Raw genomic sequence first — 22,649 nt, 5'->3', positions numbered from 1 at the left:
GTTATATTTCCTTGTCTGCGCGGCAAGAACCTTGTTATTGTTTAAAATGTCTAATACTGACCTTTATCAGTTACTGTAGATACCGCCGACACACTGGAGACGTAAAGCAAAGACGATCTTACAAACGTACAGACATGACACGGCCTCCTATAAATCCTTCTTTGCCTCCGTGGACGGTCTGATTAACCAGCCAGCGAGCAGCAGCTGTCTTGCCGTCATCCGTCCCCTCCCCCACTGTCACCCCCCCTTTAACTGAGCACCACAATAATCCAATGATGGTCCAACAGAGACTTGGCTATGTAGTGCTCTTGTAGATTCCTACAGAGATTTATGTTGCCTTTAGTGCATGAGCAGTCGATGCTGAGCCTGAAGGGTCCGTTCGCCTACATTAATAAAGACAGTATAGAGTACATTTTGTACTTTATAGATTTGTGTCCTCAGTGAACATGAATGAAACTTTGGGATGCTCACAGCTTCAAAGAATTACCATGCAACGCCAAATTACTATGTTTTTGGCGTTCATCTCTCAATACTGTTCCAGCTTCCCCAGTTTGCCTGGATCCCCTGAATAAACCACACGAGACAACAAACAGCCATCTATGTGTTGATCACTCACTCAATTTATTTTATTAATTAATTAATTTCAGTCCTATTTAAGCTCAGCTGCTTTCAGACATGGACTGAAGTCTGGACATTTTCCCAGAGATTTTCCAGAGGGGCTGTACGTTAAATGGTGGTTAAATGTCAGAGTGAGCTTGATGTGAGAATACAGCAAGAATGCAGAATTTGGAAAATTCAGTGAGCTAATCAGCGTGTTGATGACCTCACATGCAACGGACGCCAAAATGAAAGAAAAGCAAAAAGGAATTCAAATATCTCTGGATGACAAAGAGATGCCATATTCGTAGGGGAGGCTGACAATGATGTCAACTTGGAAAGACAATGAGATCTGAGAGCTTTTTGGGATAAGAACCCTCAGCCCTGACCCTTAAATAAAAACATGTCCGAAAACGACTACAAACAGCCACAAATGAAATTCATCTCGGAAACCAAATGTGATTTCTAAAAACTAGATGAAATAAAACCAAAATAACTGAACGCTTGACTGGATACCTTTGACATATGTTTATTCCCATTATAATATATCATATCATATATAATAGAGGACTTGTCTTATTTGCATATATAGAGATATATATATATATTGGCTCATTGGCTCACCCTTCTTTGTAAGAGACCTCCCCCTCCTCCTTTTGCGCCCCTTCACCCCTCACCCCAACCAAAAGAGAGAGACAGACACAAAGAGAGAGAGAGAGAGAGAGAGAGAGAGAGAGAGAGAGGAGAACCGTAGAGAGTGACTCCCACCGCTCACATTTGGAGCTTGAGAGAGAGAGCGAGAGAGAGAGAGAGAGAGAGAGAGAGAGAGAGAGAGAGAGAGAGAGAGAGAGAGAGAGAGAGGAGCAGGAGCTGTCACAGTCTGCAACTTGTTCACACGCAACCTCCGCTGGATGAACACAAATAATCTGAATAATAATATTAGGATTTACAGTCATTACACGGACTTACAAATGCCAGTCATCCCGTGACCGGTGACCGGGATGGAGACGCATGCGAGGCGGCGATGAGAAGTAGTTTGATCGGGGTGGTGGTGTGAGCGCTGCCGGCACCGAGAGGAAACTAATGGTAGGTTTCTTTCTTTTTTCTATTTCTAAACACCGCTGGATTTCTATACTTCGGTGTCAGCAGCTTGCTTTTTAATTTTCCAGCGACTGTATCGATTTCATCTTTATTTCCATCTTTCAATCTGCCATTGCCTCCTGTGCGTGTGTGTGTGTGTGTCTGGAAGTTCATGCCCTCGCTTTTTTTCCAGGCTGCACGACCCGAGCTGCAGAAATGGAAAAGTTTTTTGGGTGATTTGACTTCGTGTCTGTGTGTGTGTGTGTGTGTGTGTGTGTGTGTGTGTGTGTGTGTGTGTGTGTGTGTGTGTGTGTGTGTGTGTGTGTTCGTGTGTGTGTTCGTGCATGCGTGTGTGTGTGCGTGTGCATGTGTTTGCCCTATGTGTAAAAGCGGAGACGTCGCCAATATAACGGGCTCCTTTCAGCGGAGAGGCTCCCGCAGCCCGCACATAGAGGATGAATGGCTCACTATGTTTTCTCACCCAACTTCGCTCTGTTGCCCCTTCGTTAGAATTACACTCGCAAGTCGTGCAGATATTTCAAACTGTGATTATTAATCAATATCGAGGTGGAGAATACACATCTCCTCGCCACCCGCCAATCAGCCCTGGGAGGGATTGCGCTTGTTCTAAAGTCCAGATCTTTGGCATTTTCTTTGTTGCTGTGCATGCAGGGGAATATTTGGCTTCCATTCATGAGATGCTGTCGGGGCTCCTCAACCGTGAGAGCCAAAACAAAAGGATTTCCCGCTGACCAATAGGAGCAGGGGAAGCCTCAGGAGGGATGGAGCGGTCCTCTCATCTCTTTGTCCTACACCTGAGACACCACACACACACACACACACACACACACCACACACTGCTGCCAGGCTCACATGACACTGACTGGGAACCTCACTCCTTAATTTTGTTCTTGTTTTATTTACACAAGTTAATAATTAGACATAATGTTAGACTGGGGCCATCAAAGCCCTCTGTACACATGGTTTCAGCAGATTTCAACAAGTTAACTGTAAGGCTTTTTTCAGAATCATAATGAATAGTTAAGGACATGTATTTATACAATGTCTTCTAGTCTTGATGACCACTCAATACAGAACAGTTTTGCCAGTCTCACAGTGCATAGATGTGCTTTCTCTATCACACATCACTCACAATCTTAATCTGGAGATTCAGTGTTTTGGGATTGACCCCCCCCGACCTTCTGGTTAGCGGACGGCCCGCTCTACCCCATGAGCCACAGCCATGACTAAAATGTAAGTTCTGCGTCAAGTCCCAGGATTACTTCCCCATTGTTGAAGACAGACAAATAACCCTCGAAACATTGTTATCGCTTCAATACAGGTAGTTAACAGTAGGTGTCCATAGTAATTCCCACAGTCAAGTTGGTCTTGTTTGTAGTTTTATTACTGTATTTGAATATCTGTAGCAGCGTTTAACGAAACATTAACATAGTTAAGACCTAAATAAATGTATTTAAGATGTAGTACATAATACTTTAAATGTATTTAAGACCACATGGAAACCCTGTGCTACTTTAAACTCCCCATACTTCACACTAGGGCTGGGCAATAAAAAAAAACAATAAAAATAATCACCACAATATAATTTTCATCAATAACAATTTAACAAAGGTAGAACTCATTATTGGTTTTAATGTTCCACCTCAGATTTGTTAAATGTTTTGCGGTTTAACAAGTTTTATGTCTCTGCCCCTAAAGAAGAGTTTAAAACCACAGCCTTCACACAGGAGTAAAAATAGGTCTTTAAACTTAAGGAGAAATAATAATGAGACATTTGTCGTCATAAATATAAATATCAACTGACTACTGGTATGTTTTTCTATTTTTGGACACAGTGTCCTTCACCGGCTCCCAAACGTACAGCACTTTACACATCTGGCCTTTCTCGCCCGCCTCAGCTGCATTCGAACACTTCCCAAGACGTAAACATCCTCAGTATGTGCTGCAGGAATATATGGATGCATGGGAGGGCTGGTTAATGGTTGGGGACAGGCCCTCGGGGTGCATCACATCACTTTAACCTCTCTCTCCCTCCTCTTCACTGCTCGAGTTGAGGAAGTTAATGTGCAGAGTAATACAAGGGGTTTTAATTACTGTACTTGAGTTTTCAATTAGGTACATGGAAGCTGCTTGCAAGCACATCCGCCGTACGGGAAAAGTGAACTTCATCAGAGAAAAGGCGTGATGAAAATGTAGAAGCGGTTTGAGTTTGTCAAGCGCAAAAGTGCTGGAGGAGTTAGAGAATTAGTAGAAATTCATGTCAAACAATGTAAATGTCAGATATGCATGTTCTATGGTTATAAGGCTACTGAAATGTAAGGGCTTGCTGCTTTTCTATGATTTGTGGGAATATTTTGGGGGTCTGTGCTGTTAACTGGGCAAAACAAGGCATTTCTATTGATTTGTTTCGTTACAATATCATAGAATACACCTATAAACCAATAGAGATGATGAAAAGCACCCATTTCACTACGATGCACATGTAATATTTACGTGGTTTCTACACGTACAAGCGCTGAGTGTGAGCCGAGAGTAGCTGTTTACTTGCGAGTTGACACAGTGTCTGTGTGGGAAGCTGAGACGTAGGTGTCGTTAATGTGGCGGGGAATCTTTCTCGCTGCAGTATATTATTATGCAGCGAGTGGGATGGATGATTAGAATGATTTAAATGCCATGACTGGGTGTAGCGTGCGTGGCCCCTCTCTCGCAAAAAAGCACGCCATTGCGTCTCAGCTCGTTTCATCTCTTTGCCCCCCCCCACTCCTCGTTTTCTACTGGGTGACTGAAGCCCTTTGATGAATTACTCTGTCTGAGATAAGTTGAGCTATAATGTTTCTGGCTGATTGTTCTTGATTTAGACGGAACGTTAACGTGGCTGTTTATGGAGCGTTGATTAAGTATTCATTTAGAGAGAACTTAAAGTAAATAAACAAATGAATCACCCCCGCCACACGCTGTCAGATCTGCAATGCGAAACATATAGCTTTTGTGCAACATTCAAGAGAGAGCATGTGAAAAAAGACACAGAAGTCGGGGAGGAATAATATTTATGCCTGCTGTCAGTTATGATACAGAAAGATGTTAAAGTTTTTCAACCCGACTTTGATTACATGTCAGTGTGATCTTAGCAGGAATTAGCTTTTCGGATACAGTTTTTTCCGTTCATTAGCGATTCCAGTGATACGGCCTCTTTCAGTAACCGGCCGGCTGCAGACTTAATTATTGCGATGCAGACAAAGTGGGGATGTCTTTGTTATTGAAATCTTTGTTGGAAATAATTTCTCAGGGGAAGGATACTCAGTTTTTAAAATGCCCTTTTATGGCCACTTCATCAGGGAAACTGGGGAGAGTTTGGCAGCGAGCACACACAGACTTGTTGCCCTTTTCAAATTCATAGATTTAAGGTCATTAGACACTGACGGAGATAAAACATATCCAAGTGCTTTGGCCAAACGTTGAACCACACACTGGATTAGTGCGGGTTTCAAAAGAAACAGGCTTTATTTTGGAGAGAGAGGCGTCTGGGGATTTGCTGGTATTATTTGACCATCTTGTTCCCATGTTGTTACAAGATTTTGAGTCATTTGCAAAACAGGCACAGCAGCTCCGAAGACACTCTGGGTCCAAATAAAGAATTCAATGTGATTTGTTTCCTGCCATCCTGTATTTAATGTCACATGGTTTCAACATGCTGGTGTTTGCTCTTGTTTATTCATCCTGTTTTAATTTCCAAAATAAGTGGAATGCCGTGTTTATTACCTTCCATCAATCTTAGGGAAATGTGCTGATTTGCATCTAGATTCATTTTCTGTCAAGGCCCCCGTTGCATTATTATTCATCAGAATTAACTAGAAATCAGAAGCCGCGATGAACATTGAGTTGGCTCGACCTGACTCTGTGCCAGCTTCCCAGACAGACTCGTCTGGGACATTTTGCACCAGACAGAGCAACGGACTGTCCCAGAGCCTCAGTGTCTCACTCCCCCAAAACAAACCTCAGACCAGTCCTTCAGATCCACTCCCTTCCTTCGATTTCCCAGTGACTCACAGATTGTGGCCCTCAGTGTCTCACTCCCCCAAAACAAACCTCTGACCAGTCCTTCAGATCCACTCCCTTCCTTCGATTTCCCAGTGACTCACAGATTGCGGCCTCGCTCTGATAACTCCGACACTTCTTTCACCCCCCCCCCCCCCCACCCTTAGGGATACAGCTCAGTTTTTCAGCCTGAGAGCCTGAAGCAGCAGCCTGTGTTTCTCAAATGAAGCGTTTGACCTCTCTTTTAAGGGTCTTTTATTTTAGTCACTGCGACAGGAAGCCCAGTGTCAAGTGTGCATCAGGGGCCACAGTGTGCAGCTCGACGGGACTCCTCTGGGACACAGGGCACTCAGGCTGTCCATATGGACCCTCAACCAATATGGACGCAGGCAACATTAACACATAACAAGGTCAAACTGTTAAAAAAAGCACGTCTCAAGATTTTGCATCTACACCCGGAACTGGCCTTTCATCTCTCTAACCCGCCACATGTCAGTGTTCAAACAAAAAAAAGATACTTTGAGCAATATATGTATCTGTATGTAAAGATGAATGACATGATTATCAATGAAAGCATCCCTGGTGGCTGACTGTAGTATAGGTCATTAACCTTGCCTCCTCCATGTTAGTGGATGAGACATGGACCAAACAAAAAAGTCAAAGAATTTTTTCGCCAAGATGGATTCTATCATTTTAGATAGTTCTTATGACAACGATGTATTTTCCAGTGCTCATGTTCCTGCTATCCTTGGTTTTAATTAGTTATTTGACGCTACAAAAACGGGCTGAAACGCCATGATTGACAGCCGAGACTGACCTCAATACTGCGGCTCCATCCCCCTACTGCCACTGATGCAGGCGTTCATATCCTGGATATATGCTGTCTTTATTTCTGGATGGTGGGAGGAAGTGGAGACGCGTTGTACAGTATGTGTCACCGTCAACATAGTTCCTCAGTGCTTACAGATTATTGGTTATTGCCGAGACAATTAGTCCCTACAGCTTTAAAATGTGAGGAATTGCTGGTTGTGGTGCCTCAACTGTCAGATGCAAGCTCTGCTTTGATTACAGTTCCTTAACTTTAAGTATTTGAAAAACTAAAGGAAGCAAACAGCTGGAAGAGAAAACAACCCACCTCTTTTTCTCTCTAATTTACATCACTGCAAATGACAGAAACAAGCAAAGCGTGGTTTAAAGTGAAGACTGCTCATTCTGAACAAACTACAGTGGTTACACATACGTCTCTCATCAGTATGCGGATAATGGTGCGTGTGCATCAACATAAACAAATCAGGCTGTCAGATGCCGTTTTTGTTCTGCGTGTCTATTTAAAAAGTTAAGTCTTGGGTTATTCAGCAGCCCATAGAAAGATGTCAGCTCTTGAAGATGCAATCTTTTGCTTCACGCCTGTCATCAGTAACCCCCCCGTCGCATTAATGTTTCATAGACAGATTGCTGTGTTTTTTTTTGCGTTACAACGAAATGACAGCAGACTCCACTGTTAGACTGAATGATCTACACAGAAGGCAGTATCTGGCTGTTTTTCCGGCTAAACACTAGAGAGTGGGAGTTGGACTTTGAAAATAATGGTGCACGCAGGGGCCTGGTGATGGATTAATCCTCCAATGAAGTTATGTTATGTATTCCTGATAAGAGTAGTGGATCACCGGGCAGGATTTATGTGGCTGCGGTGGAGCAACCACTCTAGAAGATGCCGTCTGTCTGAGGCGGCGGTCTGAGGCTGTTTGTCATTGTGATTGATGAGCTTCTCGCGATCAAGCTAACATGCCCCACGGACATTAATCTGCTTTATCTTGGGAATGACTTGCATAGTTTTTCTTCTCCAGTGTTATTGGGTCTAGTAAACAAAGGGAATCGTTGTTTTAACAGCATGCAGTACTCCAGACATTTATATTCCCCTTTTGCAGGTAAAACCAATCCATACATGGAAATATGGTGGCAAATGAATAACATTAAATGTCCCACTTCCCACAGTGACGTTTTCTTAAAAAGTGTCAGGAGCTGTTATGAGCATTGTTGAGTGGAATTCTATCGCATGGGGGAAACTAACATGTTGTATTTAAAGGAATGAGTGTGACTTATCATATCAGACATCAGCATGGACATAGTAGCTCACCCATGAAAACCAACATGCCTTAAAAGAACACAAGCGTTCTCGTGCGTTTCACTTTGATTTACGTTTCGCTCGGACAGTTTTCTCCCCATGAACGATGTGGACGTCACGCTGGGACTTTCAGGTGCAGAGGAGGAAGGTAAATCTGGCGTCCCTGAGATGCTGCGTGCCGCTGCCAAGTCGAGGGTCACTGCCTGTATTAATGACACGCGGGAAACCAAACTGGCTTTTCTTTCCCTCGACATCTGTACCCAGTTGTGCCAAATAGACGTGAGGCTGGTGAACGAGAACAGAGCCCTAATGCAGCTACTGGTTTGATTTATGGCACTTTGTGGTGTGGGAATATTATTACTTAAGTAGGGGGAAATTGCATGTTTACAATTATGTAAATGTTTCTATTTACATAACCACATTACTGATAGCATCTCTTTATTATTAATAATATACAGCTGAAAACTAATACATAATAAGGCTTTTTTATTTTTGACTTTTACTGGATTTTATTTGGTTATTGATTTATTCTTTCTAAAAGGAGCTGATTGATTTAAACCACAGAATTTCAAACTGTGAGTTATGCCTCCTCAGAGGACCGTGATGGAGTTGACGGAGGGGTACCGTTATAATCTACAATGTCCATAAATATCTTCAATAAATCTGCTTTGAAAAACACAAAACTTGCAGATTCATGTGTTTTTTTTCCAGAATCGCCACAATCCACATCGTACGCCCAACCAACAACCAACGTTGGTTCCCTCCAACCATGACCTTTAATCTTTCTTTAACCGTTTCTTTAACCGTTTAATGGCAGGTCCTCAGAAAACACACATTTTCCATAGTTTTGGAAGAGCTCAAAATCTTCGAGAAAGGAAGACAGACAAATTTAGGGGGGAAATAAATCAGTCTTTAGGTTATGCATCAACATTTCTGTGTTCTGATCTGATTTTATTTTCATACAGTTCTGAATTAATTTGCAATTAAAACCTAAACTTAAAAAATATATATGTACTGAGGCCCTATTCATTGACTCACACGATACTACATTAATAACAGGCATTGGTATTTTGGTTATTGTGTATTCCTGGAAAACATTTGTGAATCTATTTTTACACGCATGACTTTTACAATCTATATTTACTCTACCACTGGGTGATGGATGCTTTCATGTGCTGCCATGGAATCCCTTAGTTAAGGCTTATTATTTTAGGTTATGTTCGCTGAAAGAGCCAGTATTAGTGGTTGTGTGCGACTCCAGCATCCGTCTTCCAGATGTCACTGTAATGGGCCTCGGCGTGGACCTGTGGGGTCCTCCACAAAGGCACAGCATTGTGGAGAGACGTGTTTGTTTTCCAATTATTCCTTTTTAAACGAGCAACTCTCAATACAGCATCCATTTCTCTGCACCGTGCCGTCTGTGGTTTTCTAAATGACCGACAAAACAGACTGATTGAAGTTCAACTCCTCTTAACACTGCCTTCCGAGTAATGGAACCAAATGCATGGTTAAGCTTGTGATTAAGAGTTCAAGCAGCAGCGGCTCCCCGGGCTCATTTAACCCTATAAACGAGAGAGGGGCGGTAAACAAAAAAACTTGCACTCACTTGCCACCCATCCGCACGTCTGTTGGAGTTCAAAGGTCGACATCGAGTTCCGTTTACCAGACAGCCTTGAAATGTCAGACGCACCTACAGGGGCTGTTTACATTTTACAGGCTTTTTGGCAGCGGACGCTCACAACCTGGCCCGGGCCACGAGGAATCTTCTGCAAATGTTATTTTCGTCGTTGCAGCTATCATTTTGTGGGTTTATCCCTGCAAAAGTTAATTTGGAGTTGGAGCTTCATATCTGTGGAGGCAGCCGCTGCCAGTATGAAACCTTTTTGTCGAACTAGGGGAATTTTTCACACTGCAAGATGGATGTGCTGTTGTCATTAAAAGGCCGTTACCCCTCCCTCCATATATTAGGATGTGGCCAAGCAGGGTTTTTTTTGCTACTATCTACTTCCAGAGCATACTAAAGAAGACAGGTGTATTATTGTAATTTATGCTAAATCTGACACTCAAATTACAGTGCAAGTAATCCCTCTGTGAAAGAGATGGAACATGGCAACCTTAAAAATGAAGATACCACGCTATTAATCCCCCGTTTTCAAAGGAGACCTCTTTATTCTCACCCTTAATTTGGGAAAATTAACCTTCCTGTCTGTGTGTGTTAAGCCTGGAGAATGTGTCCAAGCCTTGATTACGGTGGAGAAGATGAAGCAGAGCATCTCATAAAGAAAATCCAGAAAGCATCTTATGAAAAAAATCCACAGGCCAAGTTAATATCATGGATCCTCTAGGATGCCCTCGAGTTGCCTCCCTAAAACCGTATGTGTGCATCATGCCCGCTGTCGAGCGGCTGTGCAGTAAGCCAGCTGACTCGGTAATAGCCCACGTTTTGTCAATTTACACGTTTTCTTGGCAGTCATAGGCCAACCCTCAATCCGTGCACATATCCCTATCTGGCAGAAGGCTCAGCAGAGATAGAGATAAAGCTCTCACTGTTAACTAGGTGTGAAACGCCACTGCACAGGATTACTTCACGTCTGCAGGAGGACCTCACCAAAAGTGGGGAATTAAAGGCAAAAACAGGAAGCTGTTCTGAAAATATCGCAGCCTGCGGTGCCGCTCCTCCTCATCAGTCATACAGAAGTCACAGATGGAAAAGTGCAGTCTTTAATAATTTGGCTGAGGTCTTTTTTACGGTTCACTGAGTGGAGACGGTGCCTCGCTGGGTATCCAAGTTGTGTCTCTAGTGTGAAGAACATTTCTCAGACTGTGCCAAGTTACTCTGGGAATCATCTCAACCGCAGGATTTGGGGAAAGTAGCTTGTTTGATGGTAGCGGCTCAGGTTAATGGGCTCAAATTGAGGCCAATGAGATTTTGAACTTGTGAAGTGTGGTTGACAAATAATTCAAAATTTTGGAGTGGAGGTTTGCACACATGTAGAAAAGACTATGTGAAAAAATTCAGTGAATAAATGATACCGGTGGTGAGAAAAAAGAAGTGCTTTCACAAACGTCTGTAGATGTAAGTGTAGATACCCAACCCTAGCCCATCAGGACCCATCAGGACCCATCAGGACCCACAGGCTGAATGTCTGTCAGGTCTGGGTTGGGCTCGGGTAGTTTTGTCTCGTGCTCTGTCCTGTGAATTACAGTTTACACACTCCTTTTGTCAGTGTCTATGTACAATATCACCACTGATATCATTTGATCAAAGACTTGATTCACATGGTCTCATTTTTTAAGATTCAAATCAATTTCTACACTTCATGCTCGTGCAGATTTATCTTAAAGGTTGATTTAAGACTAGAAACTCTGGAATTATTTGTGAACCGTCACTTCTCAAGTTTAAAAGTGTTTTGGCCCTAATTTAAACCTGTACTCAGCCTTTCCTCCATCTTTAGTCAGAGTCTCATTAGTAAACAAGTTTTTTTGATGGAAGTTAAGAAAGTGCAGAGCAACAACTCAACTCAAGATTCAAGCATCATTTGATTTAAGAATTCAGTGTCTCATTTTCCTTACTTGGTGGTCCAGTCCTCAGGGACTTCAGTTTATATGAGTCCTGGGTACCATCACCATCTCCATTTGTCTGGTTGGGCAACTAGGAGGACAAATAAAAACATGTGTGGACTGAGAACAGTGACTTATAAGCGACACCCCACATCCCAAGGGTCCCTTACATTCTGCAGCAATAAATGGAAGCCTATAAAACCTTTTACACATCACAAATCTGTCACACAAACCTTGTGTTAACCTAAGTAGTAGTGATAGGGAGTGCTGAATTTTATACGATCACACAGTTGGCTGCTAACAAGCCGAAAAGTGTTTGCTAACACGGCCTAAGTGTGATAGATGCAAAACAACTAAGTTATGATTTAATTAAATCATCCCCCAATCTGGTGCTGTGAGGTGAAAACCTGAATGAGGACTCTCATGTTTTCATTTTATATATTATGTGTTCTTCTGTGTGTGAATTCAGTTAGATCAGTTAACTCTGTGAGTGCGGAACAACTTTAATTGCGTTTTATATTGAAGACAGTGGAAATAATCTGATGATCAGGACCTCGAAGGGGTCTAGGGTTTGGCCAGTGTCAAACTGGTTTGATATTAAAAACTTCCATATTAAGCCGAAAACTAGAAAAGTCTACTGAATTCCACAAGTAGGTGTCACTCAGATGCTTCCAAGTGGAACATAATGAAACCGAGAGAGCCCATTAATAAGAACGTAGTGACTCCAGGCCACTTGCAGTAATTCACCTCTAAGGTGCCCAACACCAATGATTATTAAAAAGGGAGTGAAACGGCACCACAGTCAGCAGGACAGCTCAGTGTCACGTCCGAACTTTCACAGCAATCTTATCCAAATATTCTTGAGATATTTCAGTCTGGACAACAGTTACTACCACTACCAGATGGGTGCAGGAGTTTAGTTTATCTCAACAGTAGTTTATCACCCAAACGGTGCAAAATTAAGGTTGCTGCATGTTTTAGGCCACTCAAACTTTTATATTCACTCTTGACACCTTTTGTCGGGAACATCCACTCTGAGCACTCTGTTTTGAATTTCTCGACTTTAGTGGCTCTCATTATAGTCCCATTGAGTGTTTACCAAAATATGCACTGTATTCAAGTGTTGCACAGATGTGCCATAAAGTCAGTTTTTAGTAGCGGTTTACCAACTCCAAGTTCAGTGATTGTTTTCAAATGTGTCCTTCAAATGTCAACAACATGCCGATGTAGAAATACCCAACATCTGTGATGCTGTTATACATTTTTATTTAGCAGTCAATGTTCTAACCACAACATTTTTCTTATTCGTCTCATACAAGTGTTGTGGTTTACCCCCCCCCCCCCCCCCCAAAAAAAAATTATGTGTGTGCCAATTTGGATGGGAGCCATTTAAGCGGCTGCGTGGGCTCAGACGCATTCCACTGGAAACAGTCAACATTCCCATTGGATTAATTACCAACGGCTTTTCTCCCAGGTCTGTCTGCAACTTGTCCAAAAAAGAAGATTAACAGTGGATTGAACTTTGGTCCACATGTGGAGAGACGGGCTGTCAGGTCTCGTAAAGAGGGCGAGGAGGTGAGCAGGAGCAGGTGTTGGTGCTGAGCACATGAAAAAGGTGGTCGACAAGGTCAGATTAGGTAAAGGGGTAACGTCTAGTCTCAGCACTTGTTTTCAGCGTGTCTCTGTCTCTGATCATTATTCTAGTAGTTTCAGTGTTGGTGGGGAAGCATTGGATTTTGTATCCACTTTCCAGGGAAACAGACAAGTTACTGAGTAGCTAATGGTGCTCAACGTAAATGTTACAGGCTGCAACTGCCACCCACATTATTGGCAATTTAAAAACAAGAGAGATGCACCTCAAGGCGATGAGAAACTGATTGGCACGTCTTTCACAGATCCCCGAAACATCCAATCCTCCTACACAGCACCGAGTGTCCGTGAATTCCGAAGCGAAAGTTCACGACTTCTTGTCCACGTTGCAGTTTCTCTTTCTTCCCAGCAGCTTACGATAAGTTTGCTCTTGTCAGTCAGCATTTTGAAATTCTGTCTCCGCTGTCTTTTATTTCAAACTACATCCCAAATTCTGTCAGCAAGACGGATTCATATTTCACAAGCAAAGAATATGAATCAATATCAAGAGACAGCAGGATCTGGCCACTGATACAAAATGCAAGACAGGATAAAATTAAGACATTTAATTAAAGTGACTGTAGGATCACTGTTAGACAGATTGTATCTCTAACAGTAGGAAAAACATTGAAATATACACTCAGAGATGTCTCCAGAATAATTTGAATTCATCAGGGTATAAAGTTAGATAATAAGTTGGAGACAAATCAAATTAAAATTCATCCTTATACATTATTCTTTGGGAAATGAAGCGCAAACACAGCACTGTTTTACATATGCACCTCAAATCTAAAGCCCGGTTTCATTCACACACTTTATTGTGTTCAAGATTCAGGCCTTCAAAAAATGCCAGAGTTAATTAATATTTTCATGTACAATAGGCTCTCTTCCAATAGAAGATAGATGACCTTCAACCTTTCCTCGAATCTCTGAAGATTAACTTTCAGTCCCAGTTCATCCTCATTATATGAGTTCTTCTCACCACCTCCACTTTCAATAATTTAAATGGAGACTACTGTGTTTCTAGTCTTTTTAATGACATCTTCATAAGAGTTGTACACTTCCACAGCTCCAGACCCACTTTTCACTAGTAGCTTCTGTTTTTCACGTTTCACATGACACACGATGATGATTTTGGGCTAAAGAAAATCACACTAGAGCTCTGAGTTACAGACTTGAGAGGAAGCACCGTCTTAAAAAATGGTCGCAGAATGCAAACAAATGGCCGCAGTGTGAAACTCTGACCTCAGACAGAGGCTGCCAGTGAAATTAAAATAATGAATAAAAGATAAGACAGAAGAAAGTGCTGAAGTGGGACTCCAGCCGGAGAACCCAGTTTAGCAGCAGTTATGAATCCAGGGCAGAGGCCACGTTCCTCGCCACCCTCCTCTGCAGTGAGAGTGTCTCGCGCTTGTGTGGATAATTTGACCCGCTGGCTCCTCGGGTCGGGTCACGGTCAGGTCCTGGTCTCTCTGATCTCCCTGGGGAGGAAGGGGGGGCTGCTGCCTGATTTCCTGGAGATTACAGTCTGATCTTTTGGTCAACAGTGTGTGTGATCTGCGGGAATGTGATGGATGTCTTCTCCCTGGGTAATACGATCCATGAGTCCACTGTGAGCTGCGGCGAATACTCATCCTCTCCTTCTTACTTGTGTTACATGGTTGTGATTTCCATGATTGGATTGGGCCGCAGCCCCTGGGGGCATTAGAGGAGGAAGTGACATACTTGACAAGTCATATGGCTCCTGCTTGCTCTATCATCAGTGGGCTTTGTGGTACATTGTGGAAATGAAGCTCGTTGAAATCCTATTTCCAGATGTTTCTCTTGTACTCCCAAGCTCCTGCTAGGATTAACTTCATGCCTCAGTAACTTGCGCTTGTCCTTGCTTCATTTGCTCTCACAAATGATGCTCCTGCTAATTGACTTGAATTTGAATGGATACTAGATAGTTAATGCTCGTAATTTCCAGGGTGACAATCAGGTTTTAACACAGCAGTGTTAAACCGTTTCCTGTGTTCTCAGACGGACATAAAGGTACAGCTGCTCGTTTGGAATTTCTCCTGTTTCGATTTATTTTCTACGAGTCAGAGCATTTTTTCAAATGGCCTCATCACAAGAGAACCTCAAGTCAATATTTTTTGCAGACAGAAATATAACTTTTGAGTGTGTGGGAGACGTATCATCCACTTACCTCCATCAGTCAGCATGATTACGCAATAACTTTAGAAGCGATTTCGGGTATTACCCACAAAATGTTCCTTTTACACTTTGTTTAATATGGAGGCATAGACCTTACCCTTGGTGGAGGCATGTGCTTATCGAGCAATACACGAACCCACAAATGTTACCTGCTCACATTAAATGCATTCAACTGGCAAAACATGGAGTCATTTTTCATTTTTTTGAAAGGAGTAAATAGAACAGGAAGGACCAGCCACAGCGAGCTGATAGAACAAGAGCTGCAGGTGACACGCACTCCTCTGACTCCAGCTCCTTTCAACGTCGCTCTGCTGATGTGACGAGAACTACTTGAGGCTTGTGCTGCGTGACATCAGAGCACTGTCGCAATTATTTTTGACTGACGCAGCGCGGGTTTGTTGGGTTGTGCTGCTCTTGTATTTCTGACACAGTAGCTGCTTGTAAAGTGTTTGCTGTAGTATCAATCCGAACTTGCTGTTACCACAGTAACCACATGTGCAGGCACATACATCAGGACTGAAATCTTGAAGATTTTTCGAAAAGCATGAATGAAAAGCATAAATCAATAATTGACATATTTAAAATATTAAGTAACCCTAATAAAAACAGAGTTCCTCCAAATTAAAATATCACCAGCCCTCTTCAGCCAATCACGAGGCTGCTTAGGTTTCACATGCCAGGCCGAGTCTCAGTGCTGTATCACCCTCGCCGTGGCCCCATGCTGAACTTTAATTATTGTGAGTGGCAAAAACATTTTTTGCTCCAGCTGACACAGCAGTGACACCCGCTTTGTTCTTCCCTCTCACTGCTCCTGTCACGCTCTTGTCCCGACAGAACATCCTGTGTTGTCGCCGGACTTCGACCACAGTCCACTTCCCGGCTCATGTTTAAGAGGTCAAGGCGTAGTGAGGACGAGCAGAGGATTTCTCAGAAGTGAACATGCAGAAGTTATATGTTTACAGCACTTCAGCTATGTATTGGCATTATACACTCATCAGTGTGTGTAGACAAGGCCACAATGGGAAACGCTCTGAGTCTGTAGGCAGCACTGTCCTTGTTATACTGAGTCATTAGCAGTTTGCTCTATTCTTCATCCGTTTGCTTCTTTGTTTTGGAGCATCCACAAGTGGTCTCCTTCGGGAGAAATGGCTTCATAATGCTCCGTGAATGCGGATCATTGCTGTATGACAAACAGTATCTTCAGCATGACAGTGAATGGTTGAAATCAGTTTGAGATAATAGCTTGTGAGCACTCCTGGGCTGCTGCACACAAAGACTGTGTGGAAAGTATGTGCTGATTTATTCTCAAGGTCTTCCAAGTATCTTCGTCGCAGGGTGTTCGGTCCAACCCGTCATTTTGTGCTCATGTTTTCTATTCCCCCTCTCCCTCGAGGAAGCAGAAGCACCTATGCTTGCTTGCTTTGTCGCTTTTCTCTGACTGTGGTGGTGATGGAAGGATAGCAGCAGATTGTTGTTTATGCTGTGCACCTCCCACCAGTGCTACTCTGTTCTTTTACTTCTGTCACAGATAACAGAGTCTGCAGGAAATTCCTATGTTGCTGGCTATGTAGTGAGGCAACGATATTGTATTACTTTACACACCTATGCAATGAATCAGGGATAATCTCCTGTTTACATTGTGTTCTCCAGTTTATCAGTCAGTATTACATAACCCACTTTGTGCCACATGCTGTCAGTAGTGTTGTGCTGCATACTGAGCGCCCACAGAGCATGAAAATGCTCACTCTCGTTGTTGATGACATGATGACAGATCTCATTACATTACATTTACATTACATCATTACATGACAATTGTCAGCAGGATTTCGCAAAAACTACCATATGGATTTCCACAGAACCTGGTGGAACAATGAGATAAAGAAAGACATGATTACATTTTGGCAAAGATCTGGATGAAGGATTCCCAAAAAAATGTAGATTTTCACCAATTTACCAATGCATGGGAAAGTTAATGGATCTCAAGTAACATTTAGTGGAATTCCATTATCTAGGAAGTGGGTGGTGGACACAGTTGCCCAGTGGTTTGAATCCCAACTTGGCTGCAATATGCTGATGACCTGTCCAGGGTCTACCCCACCTCTCGCCCCAAATTTCAGCTGGAATTGCCCCCCCCCCCGAAAAACCTCAAAGAATATGCAGTATAAATAATAAATGGATGGATAGATGATATCGATAAATGTGAATAATTTAGTGCGAATCCAAACAATAATCCGGATAACACTTTAAATGTATCTTCAAGAGTTTTAGAACTGTCATTCAGGTAACCATGACTAATTTGCCTTTTAGTATATAACCTAATCATTGAAATAGTTTTCAATGATTCTTAATGGAAACATGGATCCAGTTGTCTTGAGCTTATCAACTCATCTCATACCCAATTTCCTCTGTGTCCCAGTTTCCAACACAACCTCTAATCTACCTGTTGCACCTGCAGATGGTTGAAGTTGAATGTATTCAATGTAAACAGCCCTGAGTAAATAAAAGATGCTCTGATGCTCTAAGAAAGCCTTCCTCCGTAGACAACCAGAGAGACACATACACTGAGGCAGATTGTTTCACGACGCCTTCATGAGTTTCCTGCACCATTTTTTCAAAGAGAAAACAAGCATGAAACTTTCGACTTCCACTGTAAATGGGTTAGTGTTATGCCCGATAAAAAAAAATCCCTTTTAATCTTCTCCAGCAGGAACACGGGGAGGTCTGTGAGGATAACCGAGATATTCTAACTATCCTCCGTGATATGGAATAGTGAGTTCTCTGTAGTCTGAGAAAGAGCTGGCTCGTTTGCTTTGAACCAAAACAAAAAGGGGCATTTCAGGGGCCCATGCAATTAATTTCCTCCATTTGAAATACCAGAGAGCGGAGGAAGTAGGACATTGTGCTCTCTGCTGCACAGACTCCTCGTCCAGCCAGGTATAATGATCGTTCACCACTGTAGTTTGATGACAGAATGATTAAAGGGCTGTGGAGTGTTTTTGTCATTCCTATTGTTTGATAGCTTTTAATATGAAATATAACCTCGGTTCATGGTCACAGGAATGAGAACACTATTTCTGTTTGTCACCACCACATTTTCATCTCCACAATCATCTCAAAACAATCCCAATTTTCACATTTGCCGCATACAACCTATTTGAAATTTGATTTTCTACAGAAAGTGGCTTAGTAGCAGTTAACAACAATAGCTTTTCAACAGGTGCAGCTTTTCACAAAAATAATCAATCATCCTGTACTGGCAGCATTAAACACAAAGAATAAAACTGTAAGGCTAAAAAAAGGCTCACAAGAGAACAGCAATTAGCTGCCACTGTGTGAGGCTGGTCGGCTTTTCCAGAGCAGGGATGTAAAACGGAGAGTGGGAGTGAAATGACAGATGTAAAACAAATCTTGCTGATTGCCTTTATTCACTGATCAATCTCTGAATGAAAGGAAAGACGGTTTCCTCTCGTCAAAAGGCAAGTTCTTCCTTACCACCCTCACCAAGTGGTTGGTCATGGGAGAATTATCCTGAGATAACTTCTATTAGGATTTGGGATTATATAAATACACCTGACGAAATTTTAGCTAGCTCTTTAATTCATTTTGATGGCTTATTAGAAAGCACGAAACCCAGGACACTAAATGACTCACTCCACCTAATACCGGTCGTCAAGTATAAATAATTCAATCTTTAAGAAAGCAAATTTTGGCTGAAATATCAGCCAATGTTGGCTTACTGCAGATTTATTGAAGTCATTTTCTGAAAATGTAAGATATCAATATAGGTTTTAAAAATTCAGTATCGTCTAGGCTCTACTGCTGATATTAAAAGTAAAAAGACAAAGCACATTGACGCTGTACACGAGCCAAAGGGGTTTTTCACAACCTGGCAACCCAAACATTTCTCTTCAGATTGAAAAAAAGAGGAGAAGTGAAAATAAATGTGGTCAACGTCCTTCTTTAATGAAAATGTTCAAATCCATATTTTTTTTTTTAACCATCGTGGGTTCGAAGGTTCGTCTACTAAAAGGTAAGATGATGCAACCTCGTGTCCTCTTTGTCCACTGCCCCTGCAGCCATATTTCTGTTTGAGTTAAGCCATTTCATCATGTTTGATGGACAGGAGCAACGTATTTGCTTTATGAATACAGCGGCGGTCTGTCAAGCTGCCAGTCACCCACTGCTACAGTTAGCTGATTGATTCAGATGCGAGTTCCCTTGAGAGTGACGTTCTCTCGTCAACGACACAGACCTTTCCTCTTCCCTCAATCTCTCGCTGCTCTCTTTTTTCACCGTGCCCCCTGTCTCCATCTTTCACTCTCATGCCCTCCTCTTCCTTCGTTCTGTCTTAAATGGCCTTGAGCACATGCACCCCATTGACTTCAGCCTTGATGAAGGACGCCGACAAGTCGATAATTGCTAATGACATGACGACTACAGATGAGTGCCAGCAGTGGGCTTGTTACGAAGAAGAATCCGGAAAATGTCATTCTGGTTTTTGAGCTTTGATTACGCGGTGCAGTGCCCATCTCTGATGGAACACGGGACATCAGATCTGCGGTAATTACATTTCCGATGAAGCAAACCTCTTAATCTTTTTACAGCTTTCATCATTTAGGAAATTTTTTAAATTTTGTTTCTGGTGAACTTTACGCAAGAGAAGCACGGATACGCCATCTGCCATTTGTGGGCCAACTTTAATTGAAGTAGCTATCGTAATTTAAAATCCATTACTCAGACTCTCATAATTTTTTTTTGCTGGAAAGTGATAATCCTGCTCCAGAAGATCATTCATTTTCTGGCTCAAAGTGAAAACAGATTAATGTGTGACAGTGGTTTCAGCTTTTTGCAGCGAATCCTTTATTCTTCTGTGCTCTCTTTTTTTCTCTGACTGAAATTGTAGTCGTTCTAACATCTTGAAGGTTAGAAATTCTTCTTTTTAGCACAGGGCTTGTTCCCCCCCCACCTGTGTCCTGGAGAGGCTGTGGTGTGATGCTGAGGGCCCAGCTGGGAGTAAATGACATTGCTGGAGCAAGGAGGCCGACGCTCTCCGGTCGCTCTCCCTCTTATCAGCTCTGCCCGCAAGCTCCACAAATACGGAGCTGTGGAAAGGGTGTGAGCGATGGGCAGGAGGTGTGGGGGACAGACAATATCAGCTGCTGTGAGGAGGAGCGATGACTCACTTCCACGGTGCCGTTATCTCATAATGTATGCGAGCAGGAGCAGGTGGCAGGTATTACATACGTCAAACTCCTGGCTGTATCCATGCAGTTTTAAAGTGTGCAGGTGTGAAACATTACCAGTGGCTTCAGTCAAATCGGCAAACATCCCACTCATCTTGCCCCAGACCCTCGGCTCTGCTGGCTTTTTGTCATTATGCTGTATTCTATTCACCGCCACCATATTGGCTCATCTCCAGATACAAAGAAAACCTCAAGGATAAAACTAGACATTACCGCTGCAGGAGCATTATCATTAAAGATCCCCAATTCGCTCACCCTTTAGACATCCGCCCTTCTTTTATCTGTGGGCGACTGTTGACTTCACAGTGAGGAATACCATTTTCTGATAATATAATCCCTTCTCGGGGTCCGGACCGGGTATCTCTTATGTTCATGTTTCTCCCCAGTAGAGTCTGACACGCAGCCTCGTAGTTGCTAGGCTGAATGCGTCCCTGGTTCTTATCGCTTCCTCCATATTGTGACTCCGATGCACAGGGAGGATGGGAAGATGGACTGTGAGGTTGGGAAGGGTGTCGCTGTGCTGTCTGATTAAAACAGAAAGTATGAGAGGAAGTCAGTGGAATGAATTTAAACTCGCATGTTAATGGGATTTTTTTTTTTTCACCTCAGGTTTAGTCACAATAATAATGATACCGGAAAAGACTGTCAAGAAATGGTGACGTTCTGAAGTGAGTTATCATTTCCAGTGATGACTTGTTAACTTCCCATTCGCAAGACATCAATATTCAAAGCAGACAGTCACTGCTTTTCTCTGCTAACACCCATTTTCTAAAAGCAGCTTTATTTTGTCATCAGAGACTCGGGGGTAAGTGATGACAAGCTCCTGATGTACAATGGAAATGAAAAAAAAAAAAAACTCAAGTTCCCAAATGAACTGATTACTAAATGCCAGTCAGCAGTTAAACAGGATGTGACTATGAGTCTATTGCAGCAACTTCACTGGGAAGTGATGAAGCTGTGGCATAAGAGCATGTGTGAAAACAACGAGTGGACAGCCGGTCATCTCTCTTATTTCTGCTTTTCTTCTCAACAGGGAGGTGTGAGTGGATGAGGTGGGATGTTCGCCACAACCCATCATGGACTTAAACTGTTGCCCCCATCTGAAACCCTCACGTCTGGCTGGCTCCTGCTTTTACAACGCCCCCCCCCCCGCCTCCCCACCACCCCTGAGAGTCTGAGCGAGTGACACCTGGGATTCGCCGCTACGATGACGCACGTGGACTACAAGTACAGCCTGCTGGGCTCGGCGGTGGACGACTACCGCAAGAGGCCGTTGCTCCTGCAGGTGGACGACACGCCCGTGAACCTGTTCGCGATCATGGAGGTCAAACAGGAAGTGCCCAGGCGGTGGAGCACGCTGGGCTGCTTCAGCAGGATCCGCCTGTACAGCTTCGTGTTCGGCCTGGCCGCCACGTTCCTCATCATGGCCTCGTACATCCTGACGGGGGACAAGAAGGGCCTCCTCCTCACCCCGTCCCCCTTCCACTTCAGCAGCCTGGTCAGCCCGGGACCCTTTGCGTTCAATGTCTCCTCGGTCAAGGACGATGCACACATCAAACTAGTGGTCAAGTCCATCACATCCAAGGTGACGTTTCACAGCAGTCGAAAGGTCCCGGACTTTAAAGTGCTGGTTAACAGTGAGCCACATGTGAGTAAAGCCCAAACACACCGCCATATTCCTCCATTTAATACATCTTATCGGGTTAATCGTGGGATGAATACCTCCGTTGTTTCAGTGCAAACGTTGTCTTTTACATCATAACACCAGCGTGATAGCGATCTCTCTTTTAATTGACAATCGCGCACGTGTCTTTCTGGGTAATGAAACGCTCCCGAGGAAAAGGTGATCCCAATCAGTATTCATGCCCACGTGCCGGCTACACAAGGTCCAACAGAGCCGCACTGGTGAAATCCCCCACTGGCTGCACTTTCTAATTTAATTTATAAAAAAGATAAAGCTGCTCTGGAAAAAAAAAAAAGGTATAAAATCAGATAATTGCATATACGTCTCTCCCTCCTTTCTTTTTTCCTCCTTCAGAAGGGATTTAAAGCTCAAAGTCATCCCACAGTCTTCAAACACTGGAGCCCTGTGGGTTTCTGCCAGCGTCCGTCTCACCTCAGAGCCTGGTTCAATTAATTGTTAACCCTAATGATAATGG

The 22,649-nt window shown here is 43.1% G+C and overlaps 1 protein-coding gene across 1 annotated transcript in view; it reads left to right on the top strand.

Moving 5' to 3' along the window:
* Positions 1–1,444: 1,444 nt before the first annotated feature.
* The window catches only part of LOC117753118 (carbohydrate sulfotransferase 15-like), a 33,533-nt gene continuing 12,328 nt past the window's right edge, over positions 1,445–22,649 (top strand). Inside the window, exons 1-2 of the mRNA XM_034571008.1 lie at positions 1,445–1,683; positions 21,524–22,138. Of these exons, the coding sequence (XP_034426899.1) occupies positions 21,698–22,138 (441 nt within the window). The 5' untranslated portion in view covers positions 1,445–1,683; positions 21,524–21,697. The remainder of the gene's footprint in view (positions 1,684–21,523; positions 22,139–22,649) is intronic.

This window comes from Hippoglossus hippoglossus, chromosome 19 (assembly GCF_009819705.1).
Source record: "Hippoglossus hippoglossus isolate fHipHip1 chromosome 19, fHipHip1.pri, whole genome shotgun sequence".
Taxonomy (NCBI): domain Eukaryota; kingdom Metazoa; phylum Chordata; class Actinopteri; order Pleuronectiformes; family Pleuronectidae; genus Hippoglossus; species Hippoglossus hippoglossus.
Note: the sequence above shows the minus strand (reverse complement) of the source record. Positions and strands in the feature narration are given on the sequence as shown.